This window comes from Malaya genurostris, chromosome 2 (assembly GCF_030247185.1).
Source record: "Malaya genurostris strain Urasoe2022 chromosome 2, Malgen_1.1, whole genome shotgun sequence".
Lineage (NCBI taxonomy): Eukaryota > Metazoa > Arthropoda > Insecta > Diptera > Culicidae > Malaya > Malaya genurostris.
In genome coordinates this window covers 204225558-204253515 of record NC_080571.1, presented here as the reverse complement: position 1 = coordinate 204253515, position 27958 = coordinate 204225558, and the positions used below count along the sequence as shown (strand labels likewise).

At 35.5% G+C, this 27958-nt stretch overlaps 1 protein-coding gene across 1 annotated transcript; it reads left to right on the top strand.

Annotated features, from left to right (window-relative positions):
• The first annotated feature begins 1754 nt into the window (after nt 1-1754).
• On the top strand, nt 1755-27701 carry LOC131427176 (serine/threonine-protein phosphatase PP2A). Its single transcript, XM_058590145.1, has 5 exons — nt 1755-2356; nt 21113-21322; nt 21391-21744; nt 21812-22002; nt 26007-27701. The coding sequence occupies exons 1-5, from the start codon at nt 2255-2257 to the stop codon at nt 26077-26079; spliced, it is 930 nt and encodes a 309-aa protein (XP_058446128.1). The 5' UTR covers nt 1755-2254; the 3' UTR covers nt 26080-27701.
• Nucleotides 27702-27958: the final 257 nt, after the last annotated feature.

Sequence of the window (27958 nt, the reverse complement as noted above, 5' to 3'; positions counted from 1 at the left end):
TTTGTTCGAAAAATGCGGACTCAAGTTACCAAGTCAATTGGATTGACGGTATTGACAATACTTTGGATTGACAATAATATTGTCACGTGTAAGGGCCGCTTACGAATCGTACCCATGTTCCACACCAAGGCCCGTTTATGAAATAAAGTCCCATCACTGCCAAAATATATCGCAATTCTTCATCCATCGATTAGCTGGAGTGTACTTTTGAATTTGTTGCAATACAGCAACGGAAAACATAAACAAACAAACTTGTTTTGCGCCGTAGCAACTAGCATAAAGCGTTGCCAGAAACGATCTCCTTCTACATTTTCAAACTATCGCAACGAAAGGGAGTAATTTGCTAGGCTTACTTGTTCAGGCTGTGAACCAAACATTGGCGGTTCGTTTGTATGGGACTTAGGGGTATTATTATTTGTATTTGGTAGAACGTATAGCCAATTTGAAATTTACACAGCATTTTGAAATATATATATATATATATATATATATATATATATATATATATATATATATATATATATATATATATATATATATATATATATATATATGTGTATATATATATATATATATATATATATATATATATATATATATATATATATATATATATATATATATATATATATATATATATATATATATATATATATATATATATATATATATATATATATATATATATATATGTATATCTGTTATCTGTGCTTGCAGCAAATCAAAGGGACTCTGCAAGAATCAAGTCCCTGCTAGGCCGCCATGTTTTCGTGACCATCATCTTCTCCGCAAAGACGAAAACAACGAAGAAGTATATAAGTTCGTTGTTGCTAAATATCTGTGATATTTAGCTGTGAAAGTTGATTTTTTTATGTTTGATTATAAATGTGATATCGTTATGAAACGTGCGCTGCCAAATTGTAATACTGACTTTCACAATCTATGATGTGTTGTATTTTACTTCATTTTGTTTACTTTGCTCTCACTGACTTGCTAGCTTTGATGGCCCCGAAGGACTGAGATGATGGTTACGATAGTACATATCTTATATTATATTCATCGACGAAATTTTATAATTTTTTCCTATCAACAACAATTGAATTATGGTGCCATATACTTGTCTAATTTGAAAATGTTCACTTCATAAGTTGAGATGGATTTCCAAAACCCAATATGCAACGTCGAGTCAGGTAATACAACTGTCAGTCTGGCAATAATGTTTCATGATGCCAAGACTTGTTTCACTTTTAAGTTCAATTTAGTTACAAATTTTAATATAAATGGATTTCAGTGTTCTTCATTAAATATCTGCACTAAAAATATATATTTTAAAAAGTGATTTGTACGTTGATTCCTAAACGTTTATCTCGTCATTGCAATCAAATACTAATAGATAGCTCAAATACTAATAGATAGTTTAATTTTTTCCTTAATACTTTTGGTGGAATCTGTATAAATCTGTATTAAATTTAAGAAATCTGTAAGAAATTTGTACTCTGTATTAAATCTGTATGCGCATGTAAAAATCTGTATAATACAGATAAATCTGTATAAATGGCATCTCTGACTCTGACTCTGGTGATATGTCATTATGCTCATTTTTATCAGTGTACTCAGAGATTACAGAAAGTTTTCACCCTTGCATTAATTCATCATGCCTCAATCATTAATCGATTTCTTGCATTCGTTTGGAAATGATCAACTCGCATGAGCTCGTTAAAGTTCAAGCAAGAGTGACGTTTGACTAGAGTTATTTTTCGGTGTACATTACTCTCTTCACCTTGTAGATAGCTAGTTTTCTTCCAATATTGCTGTGAAAATGCCAGTTCATTATATTTTGTGACTTTTAGACCGATAATAGTGTCTGAAGGATAGAAACAAACTTGTGCAAACCGAAATGCTTGGAATTAGCTTGGAATAACAAAATAAATCGACGTAGTGAAGCGGCAAATTTGACATTTTCGTAAGAGTGAAGTCGACATTCGACCAGTCTGGTGTTTATTGCGTTGCCTTGATTTTTCTCAACGTTGCGGCCATTTTGTTAGAAGTGTGCTTGAGATAGGAAGTCACGATTTGGAAGTTGAAATTCGGTCGGGATTTTGTTCGATTTTTCGTCGTGTGAATTCGATAGAAATCACACAAAACCTGTCTCCGTGCGAATTGCAGTGAAAGTGTACGATCAGTGTTGAGGAGTAACGCAAAAAGTGACACGATTTAGTCGTTTAATTCTGCAGCAAAGAGTGAAAATAGCAGGATGGAGGACAAGGCGACACTCAAAGATTTGGACCAATGGATCGAACAACTGAACGAGTGCAAACAACTGACCGAAACTCAAGTGAAAACCCTGTGTGATAAGGTAATAAAGGCCGGGAACAAGTTTCCGCTGTATCTATTCGTGTATCATGTTCTAATTTCGGAAGTCGGCAAAAATTCCGGAGCAGTCACGCACACAGATTTGCTTGACAAGAAAAGTATTTCTAAAATCGGCACAAGTAGACGTCCGTCCTGTAGTTTTTTTTATTGTCTTCTAATGTTCCGTTTGCTTCAGCAGAGGGCAATGTCACTATCAGATGATTAACGCTTGGCAATCGGATAAAAAATTGTTGCATTGACATCAGACTGCGAAAATCTGATGAAAAAATGTATAATGTTATCGATCTCCTTTAGGCGACGAAAAGTGCGTAGGTATTTATTTTTGTATAAAACTGGCTTACGACGATGTGTCAAACCGAGCTTGCCAAAATTATGTCGTGTTTTTCGTCACTTGAATTTGACCGTTGCAATGCGATGGGTCATTCAGCTCTGGCTCTAAATCGCAGATAAGATTTGAAAATGAAAGTAGGAAGTTACTCGTGAAGTTGATGTGATGATTGATTAATACATAAAATTTCCACAAGTTTGTTTTTGTTACTTGCGATCATATTGTGCGGAATATGGATAAAGTTTTTTCCTGTTTATGTAGTGCGGTGGTTTTCATATAACTAAAAAAAATTTTGAAATTAATATATTGCTGTTATAGTCTTAGTCAGAACAAGTGCAAAAAAGATTAAAAATTTGGATAAATTTTGATTATTCAATTAAACTATAATAATTGCAAATTTTACAATAAACAGTAAATTTATCCGGGCCGGAGTCTAAAAAGAAAAAAAGATTAATTACAGTTTATTAAAGGCTACAATAAACAAATATAATAAGTTAGAATTGAATGGTCTGATGCATCATGAGAATGTCACATATTCGAAATTTGACTCTATGGATCGACTGTTTATAGGGTTTATAGGTATTGTAAAATAAAACTTATTTCCATACCATAATAAAAAAATCTTGCGTTGATTCAAATAGAATTGCTGATAAATCTATTTTCTTCCATTTTCGGTTAATTAACATTGTCAATCCACTAGTGATTTAAGGAATTGCTAAAATATTAGCATATATTAGTTGCAGATTGATTTTTGTTAACGTGAACTTGTAAACTCGGACTATCCAGAATTGTTGAAGTAATTGGGTTTTGGAAAAATGCCAAACAGCTCCACAAATTTAATGAATATGCCGGATTACAAGCATGTATAAATTCTGTCTGAATGTTACTCTGATGAAACTTTGAAACATTTTTTTCCTTTGAATGAAATGATTGTGCACTTGTCGGGAGTCAAAATCATTCCATTGACTTTACACAAGTCAGCAAAAATCTTCAATTGTAGTAAAAGGAAGGCCGCATCGTCAGAGCAAAAAAAAATACTCGATTTTCCATGAAGAAAATAACATTTCTGAACTCACATTTCGTTCACAAACAAACTCTTACTCTGGTTCATCTTAGTGGCGTTTCGTGACAAAATTTACTAGTTGTGCACTGCTTATGTGGTTTGATATCACATGTAACAGCTCATTGTTAGTGAAAACTAAAGATTGAGGAATGATGATTCGCTTGTGTTTTCCAATACAATGAAATAACGATATACTTTCGGATTGTAATTTTTTCATTCAACTTATTTCGTATCATCAATACAATAGAAGAATTTAGTGTTCTGCACGTCTAGAAAATTGATCAAATCACTTCGCTTGAACGTTGAAACTAAGACAGCAATTTGTTTCCAACTGCCATAAGCATAAGCCACTGAAACCTCTTCTGAAAGTTTGCATACAAGTTCTCACAGAGCCAAACGTGACAGAGATAACAACAAATCTCGAAACTGAGCAGCACCTTTTTGAATCTGTACGGTAACTCATTTGCACGAAAAAGACACTAACACAGCCACAAGAGATACTTAAAATTTTTAGTTGGATGTATATGAGATGTGTGTAAATACACTCAATTTTGGTACATTAGGCAATGTGCTCGGGATTAAAGCGCAATTTATAGGCCACGGAAATGCGACATGAAAAGATCGTTCGGATGTCATTGACCAGCAAGCGCAAGCAACTTAGGTGAACTAGTGCATATTGTGCTGTGCACAAAATCACTCATTATATTTTCATCTGGATTCTGTGTATCGTTCGAATAGGATTATTTAGATCGAATACGAAATTTTGCATTCTGCTGCTCGATCGAGTTAGAGTTTTCCATACAAAAGAATCACTTGTTCGAATTAAAAAATGCAAATTTTCACATTCAGTCGGATTAATCCGATTCGATCGAAATACACTTAGGTTTTTTTACGCGGATTTCCGAAGTTACGCGGTATATATCTCCCATGAAAAAAAAAACTTCAGTGTACAGAATAGGGGTGTATATACGATACCATCCGACCTGCATTAATCGATTAAATAGAGATTCAATGTTGATGGGGATGAGTTAATTTCTTAGTTTTTTATCAATCGTGTTCATGTCGAAAAGTGTTTTTTTTTCAATTTTATGATTTTTCCTGTATGTTTAAGTGCTTTCGATTACGTGGAAAATAAAATAGTTATAATTATGGCTTAAAGGTGCTATCATTTACAAAATATTTTGCTTCAAAATACAATTATGGTTATTGATATATTTAATCAGATGAAGAGTATCGAAAGTTGTAGAAAGGTTGACACGATTTGACAAAGCTGATTCAGTGAAATTAACACAATACAAATTCAAATTCATATTCCTGGTACCATTTCTGTGAATTGTCCGAAGATCTTCCTTTCTTCACAAATTTCAACGTTTGTTTGATTTCGATTTTAACTTTTGACTACACATTTGATGAGTAGGAGTTTACAGACTTTTCTTCAAAATCATTTCCGACTAGTGATTTTTAGCACGAATCAATCATTCCGATTGTTCTTAATACAAAACCAGTTCCTTGTGGGTGACGAGAGAGTTGGAAATTTGATAAAATAAAGTTGAAAATTTAAAACAAAATAGTTGAAGGGAAATCAGTTCTTGAAAGCCGTTTCGTCTAAGTCTATTTTAACAATGATCTTTAGATTTTGCTAGAATATGTATTGTGACAAATTTTATTAGAACGCAATTGAGATGATGTGCAAACCTACACGAAATTGATTATGTTCAAGTTCAATATAAATTTCATAAATCTATGAGGAACATGGAAAAGCGTTATAAAAGCAACAAATTAGAAATGGGATTACCTTAATCATTACACTGTTCACCTTCAATTATTCAGTGCATTAGCAGTTCATATGAAACTGCTAATGCAACTTAGCAATTCAGTATAAACCGCTAAGCAAAAAAAACACTAAATAACCACCACATAACCTAGCTTCAGATAACATTGAAACTAGAATGAAATATAGAAGTATAGGGTTATTGTACCAATAGTCATTTCATTAGTAGAGTCACCATTGTTTTTCACGGATAACCTGACTTTCAATCAATGAATTGTGATAAAATCGATTACAATGTCTTTGCTCCGGCTTAAAGAAGTGATACAGCAGAAGAAATAGTTCGGTCATTGTGCAATTACTTTCGATGCATTGATATGAGACTGTCTTCTGCATTCGAAATGTATCATAGTCTATCTCAACTTGGCGAATTAGTTGAAAAATCCGTGCTATTAATCCTTCCAGGAGTCCTCGAACTGTGGCCTATGTTTCATCTTGTCTTCGGCACAGCTGTCATAAAATGAATGTTCATTTATCATATAAAAAGATATGACCTTTGACAGCATACATGGATTAATTAGTGTAAAACTTATAACTTTCCAGTGCAATTTATTTTAGCATCAACATCCCGTCGCTAAAGCGAAAAAACCTGCGACCTGTTTCTGCGATCAACAAACGGCTCTGATAAAAAAACCGACGATGCCATTGATGACGCCAGAAGAACAATGTGATGATATCATCATCTGTGCGCTCTGGTGCTGTTGATATGAAGTTATTTTGTGATTCAAAATCTACAGTCCTAACACCCGGCAGACAGTACACTCGTAAAATGTGCGTCGTAGTGTGTGAAGCTTTCGAGCGATAAAGATGCCATTGTCACTTGATAGTAGTGTGTCGATTTCGTTTGGTTATGCTTGTGTGTTTTACAGTCACACCACGATGGTCGATGCATTCTATCGCAAGCGACAACGACCTTGAGAGGATTATTTGTATTGGCCAAAGTCGTCCGTAAATCCCAGTGCATACAGGAACAAATTATAGGGGCAGTAGAGCTCATATTGTCATAACTCCGGCACTTGAATGAATTGTGTCAGAATGCGATAAACAATGACTTGTTCCGTAACCCTTTCCTACGGGACACATCACTATTATATTGACTTCTTTACAATGATTTTGAGTTAAAACGTTATGAGGACTTCGTTGGGTTCAAAAACGTTGTGCGAATCGAAGAGGATACGACTAACCAAATATAAACAACATTGTGAATGCAAAGATCGCTTTTAATCTTAACGTGTGTGTCGTAGGAACACTTCCCCTATCATCTGAGATAGTTCATTAACAAAATTGCGAGAATTTAATTCTATAAATATTGAGGTTACAGAAATAGAAAACAGTATAGAATTGTTGCTTTTTTCTACTGTTTTTTTTCTTGAGGTTCAGTGACTGTCTGTAACGTCGATGGAAGGTGAAAAACTGGACTGTCTTAGTCATATAAATGGCGTCTAATTGTTCAATGTTCACATGTCTACGTGATTTTATCTCCTTGTGGTTTTATCTGCGACGCACGGTATCAGTTATCAGTGCGATATCACAAGAGTCAGTGTGATTTTCTATTGAAATTTGTGGTTTTTTATGCCGTTGACCGTCGAATTACAATTTGTTGCCATAGTTTGCTTAAAGGTGTAGCTCAAATTGTTCAATCTTAGTTATGATATGATGATTGAAAGATTTATCATTTGAATATAATGTATGAATGTGTTCCTAATCAATTCGATTCATTTTGCGTTTTTTTTATTTCAACAGTACCATCCTATTCTGATGCTTTTGTATTGGTTATATTTATTCAGAAGCAGTAAGTGTGCGATCAATAGAGAGTATCATTTAACATCATTTTAACATTTAGGGGTTAGCTAAATTTTGTGTTAGGGCACATAACCATATTTTTATTTATTTAGCGAGTTTAGCACTAAGCAGTTCCATTTGAACTGCTCTGCACTGATGAGTCAAAGACGAAACGTAAAAAAAATCATTTTAACATTTATTTGATTCTAGAAATTTCACAAAGCAATTTATTTGCAATCAACAGACACAATGTGGGATCTTAATGATAATTATTAATAATATATCAAAAATTGAGCAAAGCGATACAGTCAATCAACTAGAGAAGTGCTAGATAGTGCCCGTCGTCCTTGTAGTGTGTCTAGATCAGGGATTCCTAAACTATTTTGGGTCATGGACCTATTTACTAAAATTAACTTAGGCTCAGACCCCCATTAACGAATTTCCTTTGAAGATTCAATTTCTTGCTTTTTGACATTTATGTAAATGGCGGATGGTCAAATAAACACAACTTTTGTTAGCATGAATATTTCAAATAACAACTTATATCAAACAATAGGAGGTCGATTTCTAGACCTCGTGGACCCCCATAGTCAGTTTTCGTTTACGTCGACCCCCGCAAAAAGGATATCGACCCCAAGGGGTCTGTATTGACCACTTTGGGAACCCCTGGTCTAGACCATCCAGCAGTCCGCGACTTTTATAACTCAGCTGTAGATGAAGGTTGTTCCACTGCATTCGGCGAAGAGAAAAACGGACAAATTTACGTTGTATCGATTCGATTCTGTGCACACCGTTAAGATAGCAAGGGTTTCAAACTGTTGAGCAATATTCAAGAGGTGAAGTAAAGTACTCAGTCATCCTCATTACGAATCCTAGGCTACGCTTTAACTACAATGTAACTGATGTGTTGCTGGAATTCAGTTGTTCATTGAGAAGTACACCGAGGACTTCCACGTTAGTCGATCTGTCTAGAACGGATCCTTCCAGAAAGTATTTGAATTGGAGTGGATCTCTTTCCTCGTAAACGTAATAGTAGTTCACTTGTCGGGATACGATATCGTACGGTTCACTTTACAGCACTCATTAACAATTGCCTTTGAAGAAAGGTTGTGTCTTCTGATTTACGAATGTTGTATCAGATTTTGACGTCATCAACAAACGATAGACGAGGATCCTCCAGAGAAAAGTTTACATCGTTGAAGTACAGTAAAAATGTTAAAGGTCCGAGATGGCTTCCCTGCGGAATTCCGGATGATGCGACAAATTCTTCGAAGAATTTATCAATTATATCAAACACTGAAGAAATAGTCCGTGGACGTTATTTACGAGTCGTTAGACAATACCCGGGATTGCGATTCAATGCATAGGGCACTGGTCTTACAAACCAGTTGTCGTATGTTCGAGCCCCGACCTAGAAGGATTCGTAGTGTCAGTAGATGGTTCTGGTACACTCTGAATCGGCTGCGAAGTCTGTTGAAACAGAAGGTCAAATTCCACTACAGGAATGTAATACCAAGGCTTTGCTTTGCTAGACAATACATCAGTCGAGAACATAAGAAATGAACGGCGATAGGTTGGTAGTTGTGGAGCGTATAAGCATGAGATATGTATCGCATTTTTTAAAAACTGGGAACATACAAAAATACAAAAAAAACCTCCCATAAATTAGGGAATAGTACTTCTGTAGCGAATGACATTCGAAACAATCGGCAAAGGGGAGTAATTACCGGTCGGTATGCCATCAGGACCTGAGGAAGTAGAGGCCTTCGTTCCTATAATCACCGTCCGTATCGAATTCTCCTCTTTTATGTACTGCGCATACTTGCATGTCAGTCTCATATGGAAAATCAGAAAGTTGGGAAAAGGATAAAATATTATTTCCGGACTATTTTTTTTATTTTTTTTATATTACAAAACGTTATACGAGTACTTTGCATATGGAAAAGATAAGAGTTTATACTTTTCAAATTTTACAAAGTCATAACTTTTATGAAAATTTATAAAAAAATATCAAGCATAATTCATACATCAAGTTTACTAAAAAATATCGAAAACCAAAATTTGACTTAAATGAAAAGTCTTAAGATTCCGAAGTCTACTATAGAATTTTATCTGGATCGAACTTACGGTTTCGGAGTAACAGGATAAAATGTACAAACATAAATGGAATAGTGTGCATTCGTTTTCTTTAATCGGCCCTACAATCTCATGTCTGCAATACACTGAGGTCTTTTTACGCGGGGGATACGCACCGCTTAAAAAAACGCGTAACTTCGGAAATCCGCGTAAAAAAACTCCGAACTTGAGAAAATTTTTTTTGATGCCAAATATCTAAGAAATGCATGAAACGTCCAGACCTGGTGTTGTTTGATGTTATTTTTTTTTGTGAAAATGGACTTTGGGACATAGAAAAATTTTGATCGCGTACCCTTATAGAAATCCGCGTAACTTTGGAAATCCACGTAAAAAGAAACCACATAAAAAACCGCGTAAAAAGAGACCCCAGTGTATACATATTGTTAGGATCCGACTTCCGGTCCTGACGTTACGGGGTATATGTTCAAGAAAATAAAAATAAAATAGTCCATCTTGTTTTCTCAGAAACCGCAAAACCAAATTCTTCAATCTCCGGTTCAAAGGTCTAACGATATAATAGAATGCTATTTAATTTTATTCGTGTTCGACATCCGAATCCGGAAATATAAACTGGTAGGAATGAAAAATTAAATTTAAAGAGCATATTTCTATGCCCGTCGAAAAAAAAACGAGTAAAATCTTTTCAACTAGCCATACAATTCTTGAACCGTAATGTAGAACGTCAATGTAAATTTTTGTTTTCTAAGTTTGGCTCAGAACTGTTCTAAGTTGTAGTTTTTTTTAATTACTGGACAAATGAACCAATTTCGGTGAAACTTCCTAGTTACCGGTTCCGGAAATTCCGGAAATAGTGGTTAAAAATGTTGAAACCGAACTCGCTTCACTTTTACATAGATGGTTGGACCGATTGAGAAGACTTTGGCTAAAAAAGGTGTTGTGGTCTTACAAGCTTACTTATAAGCGGAATTACAGAGTGAAATGTGTTAAAAGTTTTAAACCGTCATTTGAAGTGGCGATGCAAAATGACAAGAGTACATCTGTCTTTGTTTCAAAACTTCCTTTTTTTTTATTCAAGGGATTTTTTTGAAAATGTTGTGAAATGCATCATTACACCACTAGGTGGATTAAAACTGGTTTGATATTGAACAATCGCATAACTCGAAACTATTTTTACAAATGGAAAAATCATAAGATCTTGACGTTTCATGCAATTCTAAGACACTGGTATTTAAACAAAAATGTCGGTTTCGGAACTTTTTTTTCAGGATTGAAAAATAGATGAAGATATTCGAAAGCATTACTAGTATTTCAAACAGCACTTTTTACGGTCGCATTCAACAGCCGATCGCACTCAACATTTCCATTAAACAACTCGATCGAAAAGACGATTTCCTGACTGATTCCATAAAGATTCTATAAGGGTAGCCAACCAAGTAAATCAATACCGGTATTTAAATAGGGGGCGGCCCGTTTGGCATAAGGTCATTTGGCATAATTCCGTTTGGCATAACGCTGTTTGGCATAATGGTTATTTGGCATAACAGTTATTTGGCATAATGGTCTTTTGGCATAATGGTCATTTGGCATAATGCCATTTGGCATAATAATAATGGGATTTGCAATATTTTAATCTAATGAAAATTTTCGTATGTGTTTCGATCGATTGATGTTGTGCAAGGGAAACTCCAACGAAATATGTGAAACCTTTTTATATAAGCAACTCACTTAGTGCCAGCACAATATTCTGTTCGTTATAGATGATTCAGGTCGAGACGGCCGAAGGCCGCGAGTGCGCCGGCGACCCGCCGTCGGAAGCGCCGGCCACTGCGGGGGGGCAGCGCCCCCGCAGAAATCACCTCTGTCTAGTTGCGGGCGTTTGCCCGGATTACCCAAAGCTAGGAGCTATCCCTCAGTTAAGTCCGAACGAGCGGCAGCGAGGTCGGACACCAGGTCATTAAAAACGATGCGGCGTAGCCGCATTTGACTTTTCAAAATTGCACTAAATTAGAACAATTTTTATTAAGCAGCATGTTCATCTGTTATGCCAAATGACTGTTATGCCAAATGACCATTATGCCAAATGACCATTATGCCAAATAACCATTATGCCAAATAACCATTATGCCAAACGGCGTTATGCCAAACGGTATTATGCCAAACGACTTTATGCCAAACGTGGTAGCCCCATTTAAATATAGATTTAGAACTGATATATACATAAAATTCAATTCGGGAGCGAATTGAAAAAAAAAGCACGTGACGTAGAAAGTGGCTTGCGAATCATTACAGATTTGTCCTATTACAGTCGATTGATTATTATGATCCGTTTCAAATAAAATATAATCGTCAGAGGTAAATCCCTATCCATTTTTTGGCCAAGATCACAGACGGGATCTTACTGCTGTCTAAAGATCGTTCTACAATTCGGTCGTGCATGTATTTTTATTTTTAACATTCACCGGCTGAATCATGTTTGGTACCTTTGCGCAGATAAAAAACAAGAATAAACAGGCGCACTTTTGCGCTTGATAGACATTAAATTTTTTTTTCGTTGCGGTAGAATTACGTAATGTTATTTTCTGTCTGTGTTTGTTGGTAATGTGAGTTGGTTCAAATGTTTGACTGCTATGTGGGAAAGTGCTAGAGTGGTGTTTCGAACGGATAGATTGAATAGCGAATATTACGTGATGGCGGTCATCGCCACTTCACCGGTAAAATGTGACGCGATTTTTTGGACTACGGGAGAATTTTTTCTTGTTTATGTGAACCAAATAGATGTGTAATATGTAAATTGTATTTACAATTGTACTGTATCTGATAGTTCTGTTCAACCGCGAGCTTTTTGCTCTGATGCCAAACACAAAAATTTAGATTACTATTAATAATACGGGGATGTATTTCTAATGTTGTAGATTATATTAAAAAAAAATGTCTTCAATGAATAGTTTGCCATATCACGTAGAACAATTTCTAGAAAAAAATTAACGAGCGAACAACAGGAAACAAGCGAAGGAATAATAAATCAACTCGTTTAGCCGTTGGACGCCACGGAATTTCTGGGCTTGTTCTGGTCCGAGTAGACAGCGATATTATCATTCTTCCAGTGGATGCTAAAGTGTTGGTTGATAATAAAAACCAAATATACAAAATATTGTTCAAAAATTACTAATGTCATGATAGCGATTTTCAAAAACTCTCCGGAATGATAATAAAGGAAACACAAATGGAAAACACTTTCCACTACTTCGCTAAACTTGCAAACTTAGAAAACTTGTAATTTTTAATCGATTTTTTTTATTAAATATTACCAATCTGTTACCGTAATATTTCACTATTAATCAGCAATTAAATTTCTACTGTTCGAACCTTTGGGTGGTGAGAAGTTGTAGACGGCATATGGTATTTTTCCCGTAATGACAAAATGCCAAATCCAGCCGAAATATAGCGGAACACTTAATGAAAGGTATCGTTTCACATGTACTCATTCACATCAATTTTCTAGTTCATTGCTCAGATTGTCAATGTTCCATTTTATGTCAGATATAAATGTTTCATTTTAAGCCACAGGAACAGATGACCTCCCACATGAAATATTTCACTGCGAACTGGGACAGTTCAATGTGTCTGAAAATTTCTAACTCTAATTCATTTTCTCTTCCAGTTGTCGTATAATATTTGTTTCCAGGAAGCATTATGAAATCTATCTTGTCCAGCGCCGCTTTTACGTATTAATGGGCCTCGGGGCAAGATTTATTTGTGTGCCCCTAACCCTAACTAACTGATTGACTTATTTTTTGGTCCCTGGTCTTGTCATATGTTTTACTATAATTATTATATTTTAATGGCATATTTACGGTATATTGTATCGGGCTGATGGTTCAATACATAGGGAATTGGTCTTATAAATTAGTAGATGTAGGTTTGAGCCCCAATTTGGAAGGATTCTTAGTGTTAATAGGCTCGTTGTACTAGCTATGTAATGATTTTGTACGCTAAGAATTGGCTGCGAAGTCTGTTGAAACAGAATGGTCAAATTCTACAAAAGGAATGTAATGCAAATAAAACAAACATCAATCAACCTTCGTTTGCATCTGCATGTTCAGCTTCCGCGATCGTTTTACTCTAGTCAACTCTTTTTCGTAAGTCGACAGTTGGGTTTGTTTTTTTGATACGCTTTGTACCAGATACGCCAGGTCAGAATGCGGCATGTTTTGAATGGAAAAACATGTTGACTATAAAGAAAAGGCTCAAGATACTTTGATCAAATTAGTTGCCTTCGTAAGCTATGAAGTTTTTCATATTTCCACCAATTCACGAATACTTCGTTGAATGAACTGTTCATCTTTTGAATTCATCTTTCGTTCACAAAGCCAATTTCAATTCAAACAAGAGCGATTGCGTCATACAGAGCTGCTGGTCGTTTGCATTGGAGAGAAAGAAAACGAAAAGTGGACAACATTATATAAAATGAGCCGTTCTGATGGCTCCAAATGTTATCTAAAGAACTTGTCAGATTACGTCTTTGCCAATCATCATTTCAGTGAAAATCCAATAATTTGATTTGCTTCGTTCACTTTTCTCTGATGATAGTTGTGAGGGATTTTAATAAAGATGCTTCAAAACAAGATAATAGCTACTACGCTAGGCACATGTATCGATCTCGTATTTGCTAGAAATATCAATGTAGCAAGCCGTAGATATATTTCATACTTCACAGGCCTATTGTATCATTGATCAACCCAGTGAATTAATGTTTTCTCCATTGGAAGATTATAATCGATTGTGAACTCTATACCTACTCCAACCATATCAGTATCTCATTCACGGACAAGCTTGGAAATAGATGACATCAGCCAACGCCTTCATATAAGGTTCTTTTTGGAACCACCATTATTTATTATAAATAACTATGAAAATTACTTCATAATATTTAATTGTGTGGCAGAATGTTTGATGTAACTTATCCGTACTTCAGTGTAGGTGCATCGTTTCGAATTCTAGTAGTAAAAAAAAAAGAATGCTTGTACAATTCACACAATCGATCAACTGACTGATATTCGGAAGCGTGCCAGTTTTATTCGTATTCACGACATCCAGTTGTGTCTCTGACATTACCCACCCAGTTTTTTTTAACTAAATTTTCATTTTATTCAAGATACATATTTGAAAACTTTCATTCTTAATTTTTCGAGAGAAACCCTTTTTATTATTTTTTCTAGCTTCTAGTTTCATCTGGCAAGTTCGTTTTTTCATGTTTGCTGATCTTTAAGAATACAATCCGCTTAATAAAAATCATCTCTTGTGAAAATCCATTAAAGTTCCTATATCATTAATGCAGATAAATCTACCATACTGAATATATATGTTCAATAAGTAGACTTAGTTAGGTTACGTGTTGTCACACTCCAAAAAAACTCGGTCAATCTCGAAGTACAACTACGGGCGGTCTACTTTAGCTCAGCTCAGCTCTTGTGGAGAATTCTGGTTGATTTTCGAGCAATGCCTGATTAAATTTCATCATTCTCTATTGGTAGTGATATGTGTTTACAGTTTACCCTGGTTCGAGAAACACGTAGTACAAGACATCTTTTTAATGCCATCAAATGCACAGTATTATTTTTTTCCGAAGCGATTAGGATTTGCTGTTGATGCCTACGGTAAAGAAAATCTTTGGTTCCATGTCGAGAAAGCGATATTTAGCTCACCGGCTTGTGCTTGCTATATTTTATTCAGTTCTCCAGTAACCCATTTTCTCACCTTTTGAATCGTTCATATAGCGTGTAGACGATCATGAATGCCTTGAAAATTATTGATTAATCTCCGCCAGTTGTTTTGGAGTTACGATATTGTCTTCGATCAAAAATCTTTGCAATTCAGCATATATAACTTTATTGGGTTGACCTGTGCGTTCTTTGTACTAACAAACAAACAAACTGAAATCGTTTGAGGGGCAATTTACAATACACGGAGTACAGTCAAATAAAACGCTAAAGCAGTTTCCTCCACTGCCATTAAATGAAAGCTCAAAAATGAAATTTGAAAATTTTCAAAATTCATTTGAAAATTCACTAAATGTATATGTTACTTGTATTTGACAATATAGCAATGGTTTTTTTTGGAGCGTGATGCTTCAGCAAAAGCGCAGTTTGCAGAGACATATTCGGAAAAAAATAGCTCAATATAAACTGGCACACCTGATAGACTCACTCCCAACATGCTTGCGACACTTTCGTCTACGCGACTTTCCTTTGAAGTCATTTTAATAACTAAAGAGTGATTGTCAAAATTAAATAGTAGACATATCTACTATTATAATGTTACTCTGCAATACCTCTACTATACCAACTTGAAGCTGGTGTAGAACTGTGTCTACCACAGTTCAGGGTGGCGGATACGGTTCAAGCGTATGCAATCAATGCATAAGTACGCAGGTTAGGGTCATGCCTCTGGGTGTATTTTTTGTCTAAAAAATCTTTTCATTTTACTTCTCAATTTTCTTCCGCTTAATCATTACTAAAGCTAAACATATTTATGGCGACTCTACATAATTAATAAACAATTTAAATTGCAAAACCATTTTGTCAAAGTGATCATGAGATAATAATTCAACGCGAAATTGGAGAATCGACGTGACTTTTAAACGACCTCTTAGAACTTTCCATCTCACTCAAATTCACACGCTAGTAAGCTTTTCCGGACTGTTAGCTAGTCAGAGCCAATTCAGCTTAACTAGTATAGGCCACTATGCTTCACATATTTCCGAGTCCTCAATTGTAGGTCAGCTCTCCATGGCTAAGTTTATTTTGTGTAAAAGGTTATGTTTGATATTTTTCTAGCTCTTTACCGTGCTGTTCATTTGCCCATTATATCATCACCAAGGAAAGCTGGAGATAGACGTTCGAAATATAATACTTTCACTGATAAATCCAAACAATGGTAAACAGAGTAAGCACTTCTAACTTATATAGTTTTGCACACAATCTCCTCAAGCGATGAATTATCAGTCGGCTACCGGTTCGTTGAAAATTTTAATTACCTGTGTTGCGTGTGTGTCTTCATAAAAATTTGAATTAAACGAACAGCGAATTCAATTGTTAATGCTTCTCGAGTATGTGCAGATCCTGTCCAAGAAAAGGAAACCTCCGCTTACACATGCACAAGTCTTTCACTTACAAGCATTGATGTACTGTTTTCTGGCAATATTTCAAATAATGATTTTATTTCCCTTCCGGTCGCGATCTGTTGTCACGGCCAGCACTGCGATCATCAGTCAACTTCAAGAGTAGGTTTTCCTGTTTTTCATTTCTACCGCTTCCTCCACCTACGCAGTTGGTACAAAGAGGGGGTGCGCTCGCTCTTTCGCGATTTTTCCTCATGGTCATTCCTCACACGAGTTAACGAAGAAGCGTAATTGCACGCGACGCCGGACACATTTGGGCTGTTACACCATCCGATTCGTTACCGTAGAGGGGAAGGGGGGTAGTAATGCAAAAGAAAATCATGTTTTTGTAATAATTCATGATGTGGTGAATGAATGAATGTGTTGATTTGTCTGTGAAACGGATCTTCCTAAGCTATTCAACTCAATATAAACCGTATCCTTATTCATCTCAGATTCACCATTTCATCTCATATATTCAAACCATTAGTGTGAATTACTGCCTGTTCAACGCGTTGTCTCAAAGGATATGATAAAAATTGTCACGTCGCTGAGTTGTTCGCAAATGGTGTTGATTTGCTTCTTAGGGAAAAGGGAAGATGTTTGCTCCGATTCCGTTGCAATCCATTGATTGCAGGCCGAGGAATCAGAAGAATTATGAGGCGGCTCGTCAAATGGGATGACTATTGGCACAATTGCTTTTGCTCAATAATGTTTTAGAGGAACCTCAATAATATTTTTTAGAATAATCTTGATTCCGGGTAATTTAGTGTTGTTAAACTTGTTTATCACGTGGGAGCAATTTCTTTCATACCAAATAAATGTATCCTTTAGGCTTTCGTATATAATATGATTTCCTTACAATAGAAACCAGTTGCATGTACTTGTTCGATAAATAATAAAATTCACAGAATGCAACTGTTCTACGGGTGATTATAATTGATTTCATTTGTTTGCAACTATCAGTTAATGTATGGTTATCTCATGTATATTATATACAACTTTTATTTCCTTCGCTGTATTCGAGACAAAAACCAGAGGGATTCCCTTTATCAGAGAAGATTAAAGTTTGGAGTTTTGCCTACTGCAGATTTTAATATTTTCACTGTTTTATTTGTCAATCGTCTTTGATTTGTTTTAGAAGTCATTTAGAAGTTTTGGTATCTCCAGGGTGCCGGTTTATGGTAAGCGCTAGAGATGGGCAAAACAATTTTTTTCAAAGGACCGTGTAGAGCTTGATAGTTCTACCGAAAGAACTAGGGTATGGCTCCTTATTTCATCTCATTTGTAAGGATGTTACCTTATAAACTTGATTTAGCCACTAAAATCACCACGATTTTTTCATATTTCTGCTTAATTCGCCTGGCTCCACATTGGGAATTGATTCACATTCCTCGGAAATTAAAATAATATTTGAAAAATCAGCTAAAAACACTTCTGATATGTTCACTACTGTGCTCCTAATTTCATCCTAAAGGTTTTATCCTATCGTTGGTCCTTTATTCATCCCAAAAATTAGCAATGGCGACAGCAATCAAAACCAAAATATTGCACTATTACACTCTCAGGTTCAAAATGTCAGAATTTTCCTTAAAAAGCCTAATGCCAACTATGAGACAACACACGATATTTTTAGAAACCGTTTGGAATCATTTCGACGTTTAAAATTTTTTGGATCGTTTTCGTTACCTTTCGTTTTAAATTTGAAATTTTACTGTGCAGTTAATTTGGAGAACTTAATAAAAAACAAAAAAAAAAGAATTTGGTTACTATTTAGGCATTAGCCCTTCTATAAACAAAATGCAGAACCAGAGATGCCATTTATACAGATTTATCTGTATTGTGCGAAATAGTGATCATGTTTTGAGACAAATCGATTAGTAGATATTCAGAAACATGACGAACTGTAAATCTTGAGACGAAAATGTGTCTTAAATAGAAAAGTGAGTTTGTTTTAAATGAAAAAAAAAGATCACCGAAGAATTTAAAACCATTTCTTCCAATGAGAAAGTGTGACAATAGCTTGAATAATCATTTTAAAACATTCAACAGTTTGGTTCAGGTACCTTGTAAGATATTATTCATGTTCAAAGTAATGAGGTGAAGGGATGAGATGAAAATAGGAGCTCAGATGAAATAGAGAGCCGTTACCCTAGTTCTCCCGATTTTTTTTATGTTTCTGCAAAAACCAAATAATTTTAATTCATTGGTAACAAACTCTTTAATGGAAATGTTGTAATTTTTTTTTGCAATTATGTAAAGTAGCAGTCGTTCATTTTTGTGCACTTTTTCACAGGTCGCTAATATATACAATTTCAACTTCATTCTTATAAACTACGACCGTTTCGAAATATATAGTTATTAATACACTTTCTTATAGAATTCAATTAATTTAAAAATATTAGCGAACTATCATCCTTCAACAAAGAACTGTTGTTCACTCATTCTTCCGGAAGGACTAGTTCTTTCAATTTGTTCACGAATGGATTGCCCATCTCTTGTAAACGCACATGACTGTTTTCAACCTAAATTGCTAAAGCATATATGAGTCGAAGACGAAACGTATAAAAATATAGCCATGCGTGTTTAACATAAATCGGTACATTTGGGATACCAAAACCCCTAAATTACTACTATATGTTTGGGGCCATAAAGTCGTTTTTTTTGTCACAAATTTGTGGTACTCAAGCGAAAACATGAATTGCAAAAAGCATTGACTTATGTTGAGTAGCGGCTTATGTTGAGTCGCTAGGTGGTATTAGCAGTTCTTCATAAACTGCTAATGCACTGATGAGTCGAAAACAAAACGCGAAACAAAAACAAATGGATTGAGCTTCGAGTAGATTTTCCATCATCCATAGGTTTCTAGTTTTAGATAAATTAAGACCTATATACGTTCAACGAGAACTAACAGGTTAAAGAACAACATATATCTCGATGAACATTAGAAAAGGTTTCAAGTGCAAATGACAGTTTCTCTTTGTTTACTTCCCTATTTTTACCTGGAGCTGTTAGCGGAATATATTCAATAGTTTTATATTTATTTCCACTATTTTGTTTACTTTCTCTTTCAATTATAACAGCATATTCCTGTATTTTGCAACAATTTCTTAACTACAGATCGAAAGTCGATGGGTTCAGTCGTTGTTCTAGGTAAAAAGTTTGAAAGAGAAAATAAACAAAGATAAACTCTCATTTGAATCAATCAGAGCAATCCACGCCACCAGTGTTTATCAATGAAAAACGGCATTAGTTTGGAAACCCCGTTTAGTTATTTTTGAATGCAAAAATCGGATAAAAACATTAAGAGCAAAAACCGGACTTGGATTTTGCAATGCAATAATCGTTAAAAAATATCTTTTCTGCAAGAACCGGACAAAATAACTTTGAAAGCAAAAACCGGACAAAAACTTAGCCGGTTCTTTCAAAACAAATGTATTTATCCGGTTTTTGCATTCAAATTTTCTACCGACTGTCGCTGTGGGCGAAGCATGCTTTTCTTGTTTGTTAAGAGCAACTTGATCTATGCTGCGTTCCCACAGCGGCAGTTTGTAAAAACTTTGAATGCAAAAACCAGATAAATACATTTGTTTTGAAAGAACCGGCTAAGTTTTAAATTAAGCTAATTTTAACGATTCTTGCATTGCAAAATCCATGTCCGGTTTTTACTCTCAATGTTTTTATCCGATTTTTGCATTCAAAAAAACTTAAACGGGTTTTCGAAACTAAGTTACCACTATCCGATTTTTGCTTTCAGCCGTTCATTTGCACTTGGGACCTTTTCTCGTGTTTGTTTTCAATTGAAGACAAACACGTGAAAAGGTCCTAAGTGCAAATGACAGTTTCTCTTTGTTTACTTTCTCTTTCGAGTATAACGGTCCAATCAGCAATCTTTCCATCTAACACTTCACATAGGATTATAGCAAAAACCATCAACTTTCGATATGCACTGTAGAATTTGTTGGAAATTACTGGAATTTGCCGTAATAATTGAAAGAGAAAGTAAACCAAGAGAAACTGTCACTTGCACTTGGGACCTTTTCTAATGTTCATCGAGAATTGTCGTAAATGTTGATAGTTTTGTATAACTGTTAAAAAGTTTTTTCAACACGATTGACACAATAAATGTTACAGATTCAATAAGAATTGAAACGGCGATAGAAGAATAAATAAAAATAATGATTTTTTCATCAGACTGAAAAGCCGTAACATAACCTAAAGATTACGGTTATTCATAAAAATAAACAAGCCGAAAAAAACTGAATATATGAACATGTGGCAGCACTTTCGATAGCCGATTGTCCAAATTCTTACAAGTTTTGAAAAATAATTCACTTTTATTCTTAAGCATTACAGCACATAAATGAATGTTATGTTAACTGTCGATAACTTTTGCCGATTCTCCGAAACTAAATACTTGATTTCTAAATAATACATTTGAGTAAAATGAATCATAATACTTTTCAATTCCATTTTTGGTAGGCTAAAGAAATACTGGCAAAGGAGTCAAATGTACAAGAAGTAAAATGTCCGGTGACAGTTTGTGGCGATGTGCACGGCCAGTTTCATGACTTGATGGAGCTTTTTCGGATAGGCGGACGATCACCGGACACCAACTATCTGTTCATGGGTGACTACGTTGATCGTGGTTATTATTCAGTCGAAACCGTGACGCTATTAGTTGCACTAAAGGTAAACAAGTGTCTTCCCAGCCAGGAAGTTTGGTTTAATTTGTTTTGTTTTTTTTTTGTCTGCTTCAGGTTCGATATCGCGAGAGAATCACAATCCTCCGCGGTAACCACGAGTCCCGTCAAATCACGCAGGTGTATGGCTTCTACGACGAGTGTTTACGAAAGTATGGCAACCCGAACGTCTGGAAATATTTTACGGACCTGTTCGACTATCTCCCACTTACGGCTCTGGTTGACGGTCAGATATTCTGTTTGCATGGCGGTCTCAGTCCCTCAATCGATACGTTGGATCACATCCGAGCGTTAGACAGATTGCAGGAAGTTCCACACGAGGGACCGATGTGTGATCTGCTGTGGTCCGATCCCGATGACCGAGGCGGTTGGGGTATTTCGCCACGTGGTGCCGGCTATACCTTCGGACAGGTTAGTTACGTGCGCAATTGTTACAGGTAATAGCGATATAACCGTTTTCTGTTTACATTCTTTAAAGGATATATCAGAACTGTTTAATCACTCAAATGGTCTGACGCTGGTATCTCGGGCACATCAACTTGTCATGGAAGGTTACAATTGGTGTCACGATCGCAATGTGGTTACAATATTCTCTGCACCAAACTACTGTTATCGTTGTGGTAACCAGGCAGCATTAATGGAATTAGACGATGCACTGAAGTTTTCATTGTGAGTATTTTTTATTTTATTTTCATATAAATTAAGCTTAGTTTAAATATCGATATTAACATCAAAGTTACAAAAAAGCGCCAATTCGAGCAAATGTTGGCAACATCCTCTTAGCTTTGAATGAAACTGAAAGTTCGAAAAACTTATTTTCGTTAAAAGTTGCCATCTTGCAATGTATGAACGTTTGATAGGGACACATAAACGCCGTGGCGCGTCCATAGGAAAACTGTTCAAATTTTACTTCACTTTCACAGTGTTATCGTATGTCAAAGTTGTCTAAAATCAAAATTTGCGATAGTTTTCAGTAATTGACAGTGCATTTTTAAAAAGTTATGCTCAGGTAGATTGCGATATTTTAATCAGATAACTTTTTCTAATATTTCTGAATCATTTGTTATAATTTGTTTCTGTGAAAAATCTATTTTTCATTTATTGTTCTAATCGATAGATATGTTGTCTGAGTACATAATTTCAATGTTTCAAAGTCGTACTTTAAGTATTTTCGGTTTTTGTACAGTAAACTAATGAAAATGGATCATACTGTCATTTAATATTTTGCCCCCCTTGAGGCCGTCTACTCATCATTCGGCCATTTCCTTTTTCCTTAAAAAATGATGAAACTCTTCTTTTGAAATATAATCTATTGTTTGTTAGACATTCACCCATGTTTCGGACAAACTGTGATTCCCACGGCGATAAAAATCCATTCGTCGAGTCATTTGTCTGACCACATGAGGCATGCAGATGATAATCGAGATGAGCCTAGTTTGATGTTGTCTTGTTTCAGCAGATTATGGACCTAGCAACAGACCACAACACTTTGGTCTCTGACTGGACGCTTTGGTTACTGTGCAACATTTTCTACTAAAACGATCCATTTTTGGAGTCGAAGTAGCGATGGTTTTTTGCAAGTACAATGTCATATGTGTTAAACGGGATTCCATGTTTCTTATCCGCTATATCGAAAACATTGAACCGAAACCATCGTTCGCACGTATATTGAAATGCAGCATGTACATAAAAAGCATCTCGAATAAATCGACATGAATCAGCAGCAGTTTGTTTTTCAAATGGAAAAATAATACAACACTGCAATACAATATTCTTATCTATGTCTCGTGTGTGTCTTGCAGTTGTTTATTAAACAGAAAAAGGCTCCAAGTTAAATTTTCATAGCACAAACTGCGTTGGTGCACCGTCTAGTACTGGAGATTCGCTCTTCGTTCTTCTATCTTGTGAAAAATCTTTTCTTGAGACTGAGAATCTTTTTCGAAATTCCTAATTTAAACATTGTACGTGGTATATTTATATGAACTTTCTTAAATCGAATCTAAACCAATCAATTTCGCCTAATTTTTGAATAATGATATTCAATTACCTTATCTAGGAGCTATTACAGTCCTAGGGTTGTCCTTTACTGTATCAAACATACGTCTCCAACTTACTCGGTCCATGACTGCCCGTCAATTACTCAAGACATGGATATTTCGTAGATCGCCCTCCATTTGATCGAGCAACCGTGCGCTCCTCTTCTTCTTGTTTCAGCCGGATATGTTTCAAGGACTATTCAGTGAACTCTGTCATTCGGCATCCTAATCACATGCCTAATCCATCGTAGCATTTTATCTTTACTTAATGAAAAACGGATTCGGAAAAGGCAAAATGATTGAAATATAGGAAGTAAAAATTTGCGAAAAATACATCATTGAGACTAAACTCGAATATACAAAGTATTCGCTTGTTCATTTGAACCACTCTTAAAAAAATCATTTTGCTTCCTCCAACAAAAGAGTTGTGTTTGCCCTGCCTGTTTCTACCTCATTGATTGCGAACGGCCAGAGAAAAAAATCTTCCACACTTCCTTCTCGGTGAATATGCGCCATTTGTTTTTGAATAGAGTAAGCACGGGAGAAGATCATGCTCGTGCACATAAATGACATCGTTTTCCACATACGCGGGTGTTCTAAACTAGATATCGTTTGAGAACAAATTTTTCAAGTTTCAATATCGTATTACGTATACTTTCGGAGATACTGTTCTTTGACTTTACCAGCATACAGCCATTCTTTTGAAGCACATAAACTTTGGAGCGCATTTTCTCGAAACCGTCCGTTTACACGATAAAAATAAAACTATTGATCCAATCAACACGAATCTTTTTTAATTTTGTAAAATTTTGTACAAAGAAGTGCGTAAACCTTTAATATGTAGAAAAAGTTAGTCTTATTTGTTTTATTTTGAATATAAACAACAAGAGAACACCTTGTTCTTCTTGCATATATGTATGTAGCTAAGTCGCACTTGAGACAAGTCGCTTTTAATTTGGAAGGCTTTTTTAAGCCAGTTTTGGGAGTTGCTAAATATGCTTACCATTTTGAATAGTTTTATTATATAAAAATTATTTTTCCTCTCCTCTAATATACCTCCACAGATGCTCCTGTTTTCTCCGGTTTCTGTACAGTAAAATAAAGAAGATGGACCATATTTTCTATCATTTCAAAGAATGCCCGCTTAATCTTTTTAATATCGAAATTTTTTTTTCCTTCAGCAAGGTTTCAATTACGCTTACTAAAAATCAAATACCTCCTCTTTCTAATATCAATAACTACTGAAAATGTCGTGCAATCGATACTGCCAGTGTTTTTTGTTGAGAAATCACGATCGATAGGATTTTCTGAGTCCATGACCACTTCCCGCCAAAATATGGATCTGTATTTCTATATCATTTTCGGTGGTCATCCGAGAGTCTAAATATACAAATGCATCGACCAACCCGATATTCTCGCCATCTATCAAGACTTGTGGTGAGATGCGTAGTGTTTCTTTCTAACGTATTTATAGACAGTTCTATCCACCTAGCTTCGGCTTTCAGCCCGATGTATGTTTCCACCATGATCTTGAAGTCTCGTAACGCTATATCATAGTGAAGGTAGAAAGCGCTACCGACTTTCCAAGGAGCGTATCACTTGTATCGATTCTCACACTTCGAATCATACCTTCCAAAACCATATTAAACAAAGGGGCTAGAGAGCCCTTCTTTCGCCAACAGTTCCAATGATCTAGTTCTTCTAGAGGAACGAGTAAACAAGAGTTTTTTTTGTTTATTTAAGAAAGATAATTATCGCACATAGGATCAGAAAGTTTTTTTTAGTCTTTAGGGTCAAAACCTCTTCAATCGAATAAAAAAAGGGAAAAAACTATCGAGTTATGAAAGTTGCGGGCTACTAATTGGTCTAAACACATTACAAATTCGACGAGAACTATCTCGCGCATTAAAGAAAGCAATTATTTTAAAAGATAGGATTTATTATTCCCCCTATATAAAAGAATTATAAAGACCACATCACACAATGTAATACATAAGAAACACTACTCCTTTTCTCCATTTCTGTGGTAAAATACCTTTCCCCAAACTTTAGAAATTATCCAGTGCAGGACTATTATCAGTACCTCTCCCACGTTTGAACAGTTCGCCAGGTCGTTGGTTAGTACACGCGACTTTGTTGTACCTCAGCTTATCGATTTTCTTTCTTATCTTCGATAGTCCAGGTATTGGGAATCTGTCGTCAAGTTGCGGGTCGTAGTACTGATTTCTCCTGTCAATCGCCTCACATTCGTTCTTGATGAGGTTACTACTATCTTCTCTGCTCGTACACGGTACAGTTGATCTATCGCTTCGCGATCACGATGTTCCTGGTGGTGTTTTTTTCTTCGGAAAACTGAGTTCAACCTATTCCTCGTTCGCTTTCGTGCGGTGCTACAGCATCCTTGCCCTTGCTGTGCATTCTTCTCCTCACCCAGCTGCTCACATTCGCTATTATACCATGATGTTAAATGGCAAATAATTACTAGCATCACTTTTTATTCAATTATAATGAGTTACATATGCTGAAATGTTCGTATGGAACATATCTTTGAACAGAAACAAACCTTTTCTCTAAGAAAAATTCTAATATAAAATCACAACCGTATTTAATACCTAACTATTTGTTCGTTTCTTCTAGCCTACAATTTGATCCAGCTCCACGTCGCGGCGAACCACACGTGACCAGAAGGACACCGGACTATTTCCTTTAAGAATATCATTATAACGAATATTGTAATACACACTACAAATTAAACAACAAAATAATATACCTAATGATAAAAAATATAAATAATAATTATAAGCATATATTATTATTTAAAAACAAAAAAATGGTAAAAACAGCAAAAAGTTTGTTAAACTTACAAGAGCAAAGGAGAGCGTAATTCAAGCAACATCTACTAAGAACGCAGGAACAAAAGTGAAAAACATGAAGCATCATACGGAAACTAATTTCTCATCCCATTGGCTACTCACAGACCAGGCTCCATGGCCATTCACTGGTGGAGTTAAAATAGTTGAACAGTTTACTAGAAGATAACGCAGAAACGTAGTAAAAGTGCATATACTCGTTCATAAACTTACATCATCAATCATACACAGTTTTCATTCTTACATTCACGAGAAACAAGCACATTCTTATTTTATTTTTTGTTTTGCCATACCACGTCGATACCAACCTAGTTGAATTGTCGCACTTATATCCATCACACGCGTAGACTCATGTCTCCTATGATGTAGGTCACCATTAAGTCCACCTAGATAACCAAGAGCAGATACAGTTAGCAACAGCGTTGTGTCATTATGAATAACATTTATTTTATGGAACGCAATAATAGGTCACATACAAAATAGAAAAAAAAACACATTTATACTGAGCACTAGACATTCATTTTTGGCATGCTTATAACAGGAGAAGGAAATCTTTCTCTAGACGTTTCCCCTAGTTATACAAATGGTAAAAAAGATGAATTACTCAATCAAGTGTATTCACTATTGTAATGATCCAAGATCAAATACACTGAATGCCAGCATGTAAAAGTTGAGAAACTTTTCATGCCTTTTCCCAAATATTGTAATGCTTTAATAAATTTGGAAACTGATATACATACTAGCAAATTATAATATTGATGCATTGTTCCAACACTTTTCGCTAGTTTTCTAATGGATCTATCGATTTTATTTACTCTGGACATATTTGTAAGGCATTATCCCATAAGGACATTTAGGATTAAGGTGGTACACATATTGATGGTTGATGTGCAGTAGCCGAAAGTCTGACTTAGTATGCGGTACATTGTATTTGTTTTGATATGATATCGCACGGCCGGTAAATGAAAGCTGGGAACGGTTTTTTTAAATAGTGAACTTGATACTGGGAGATTGCTGATGCCACGGGTGTGACTTGGTGTAGGAATAGGTTGTAGACTTAATGTACCAGCACGTTGTTGCTCTCATGTCGTGGTGCAGTTAGAGGCTGTTAAGTTCTTATTCCGTTGTTTCATAGAGAAAGATTTCATTTCTCCCAACAACAGCGCTGTAGTTGTTTTCTATTGAAATTACTCTAAACCAGCTGGGGGCATAAATCAAGAGACTTTTTTGAATGCTTATAAAAAGCCAAAATCTAACGAGCTAAAAAAATGCGAAAGAGAAATTCAGAAACAATTTGTATTACTTATTACTATTAGCAATTGCGCGAGTACGTTTTTTGTTTGATATTGTGGAAGAAAGGGAGAGTAGCAGGGAAATGCATAAAAATACAATCATGCATTAAAGTTGAGGAGTGAATGAGAAATCAATAAATTCACGTTTTAATAAACGAAAAGTAAAACAATGTTTATTTATTTCGATGGTCGCGGTAATTGGTGCTTTGATGTTTCCAGTCCTCATCGTAGATGCTGTCGTTTTCACTATCTTCGACGGGAAAATTTGCATGCCAATAGAACGCGCCATTGGCTCCTGTATGAGCTCCGAAATCAACGTAGTCATCTCCAAATGCGTCTACTTCGTGAAAATTTTGTGGATTATAGTTACTCGATTTTTGTTGGACGGTACTGCTGCTTGTGACTAGTGAATCATCCGAGTCTGGAT

What these genes read in the sequence shown, in the direction of transcription:
- LOC131427176 (XM_058590145.1), top strand. Translation starts at nt 2,255, where the DNA reads ATGGAGGACAAGGCGACACTCAAAGATTTGGACCAATGGATCGAACAA. An exon ending in TGAAAACCCTGTGTGATAAG is followed by an intron (nt 2,357 to 21,112) that starts GTAATAAAGGCC and finishes CATTTTTGGTAG; the next exon opens with GCTAAAGAAATACTGGCAAA. An exon ending in CGCTATTAGTTGCACTAAAG is followed by an intron (nt 21,323 to 21,390) that starts GTAAACAAGTGT and finishes TGTCTGCTTCAG; the next exon opens with GTTCGATATCGCGAGAGAAT.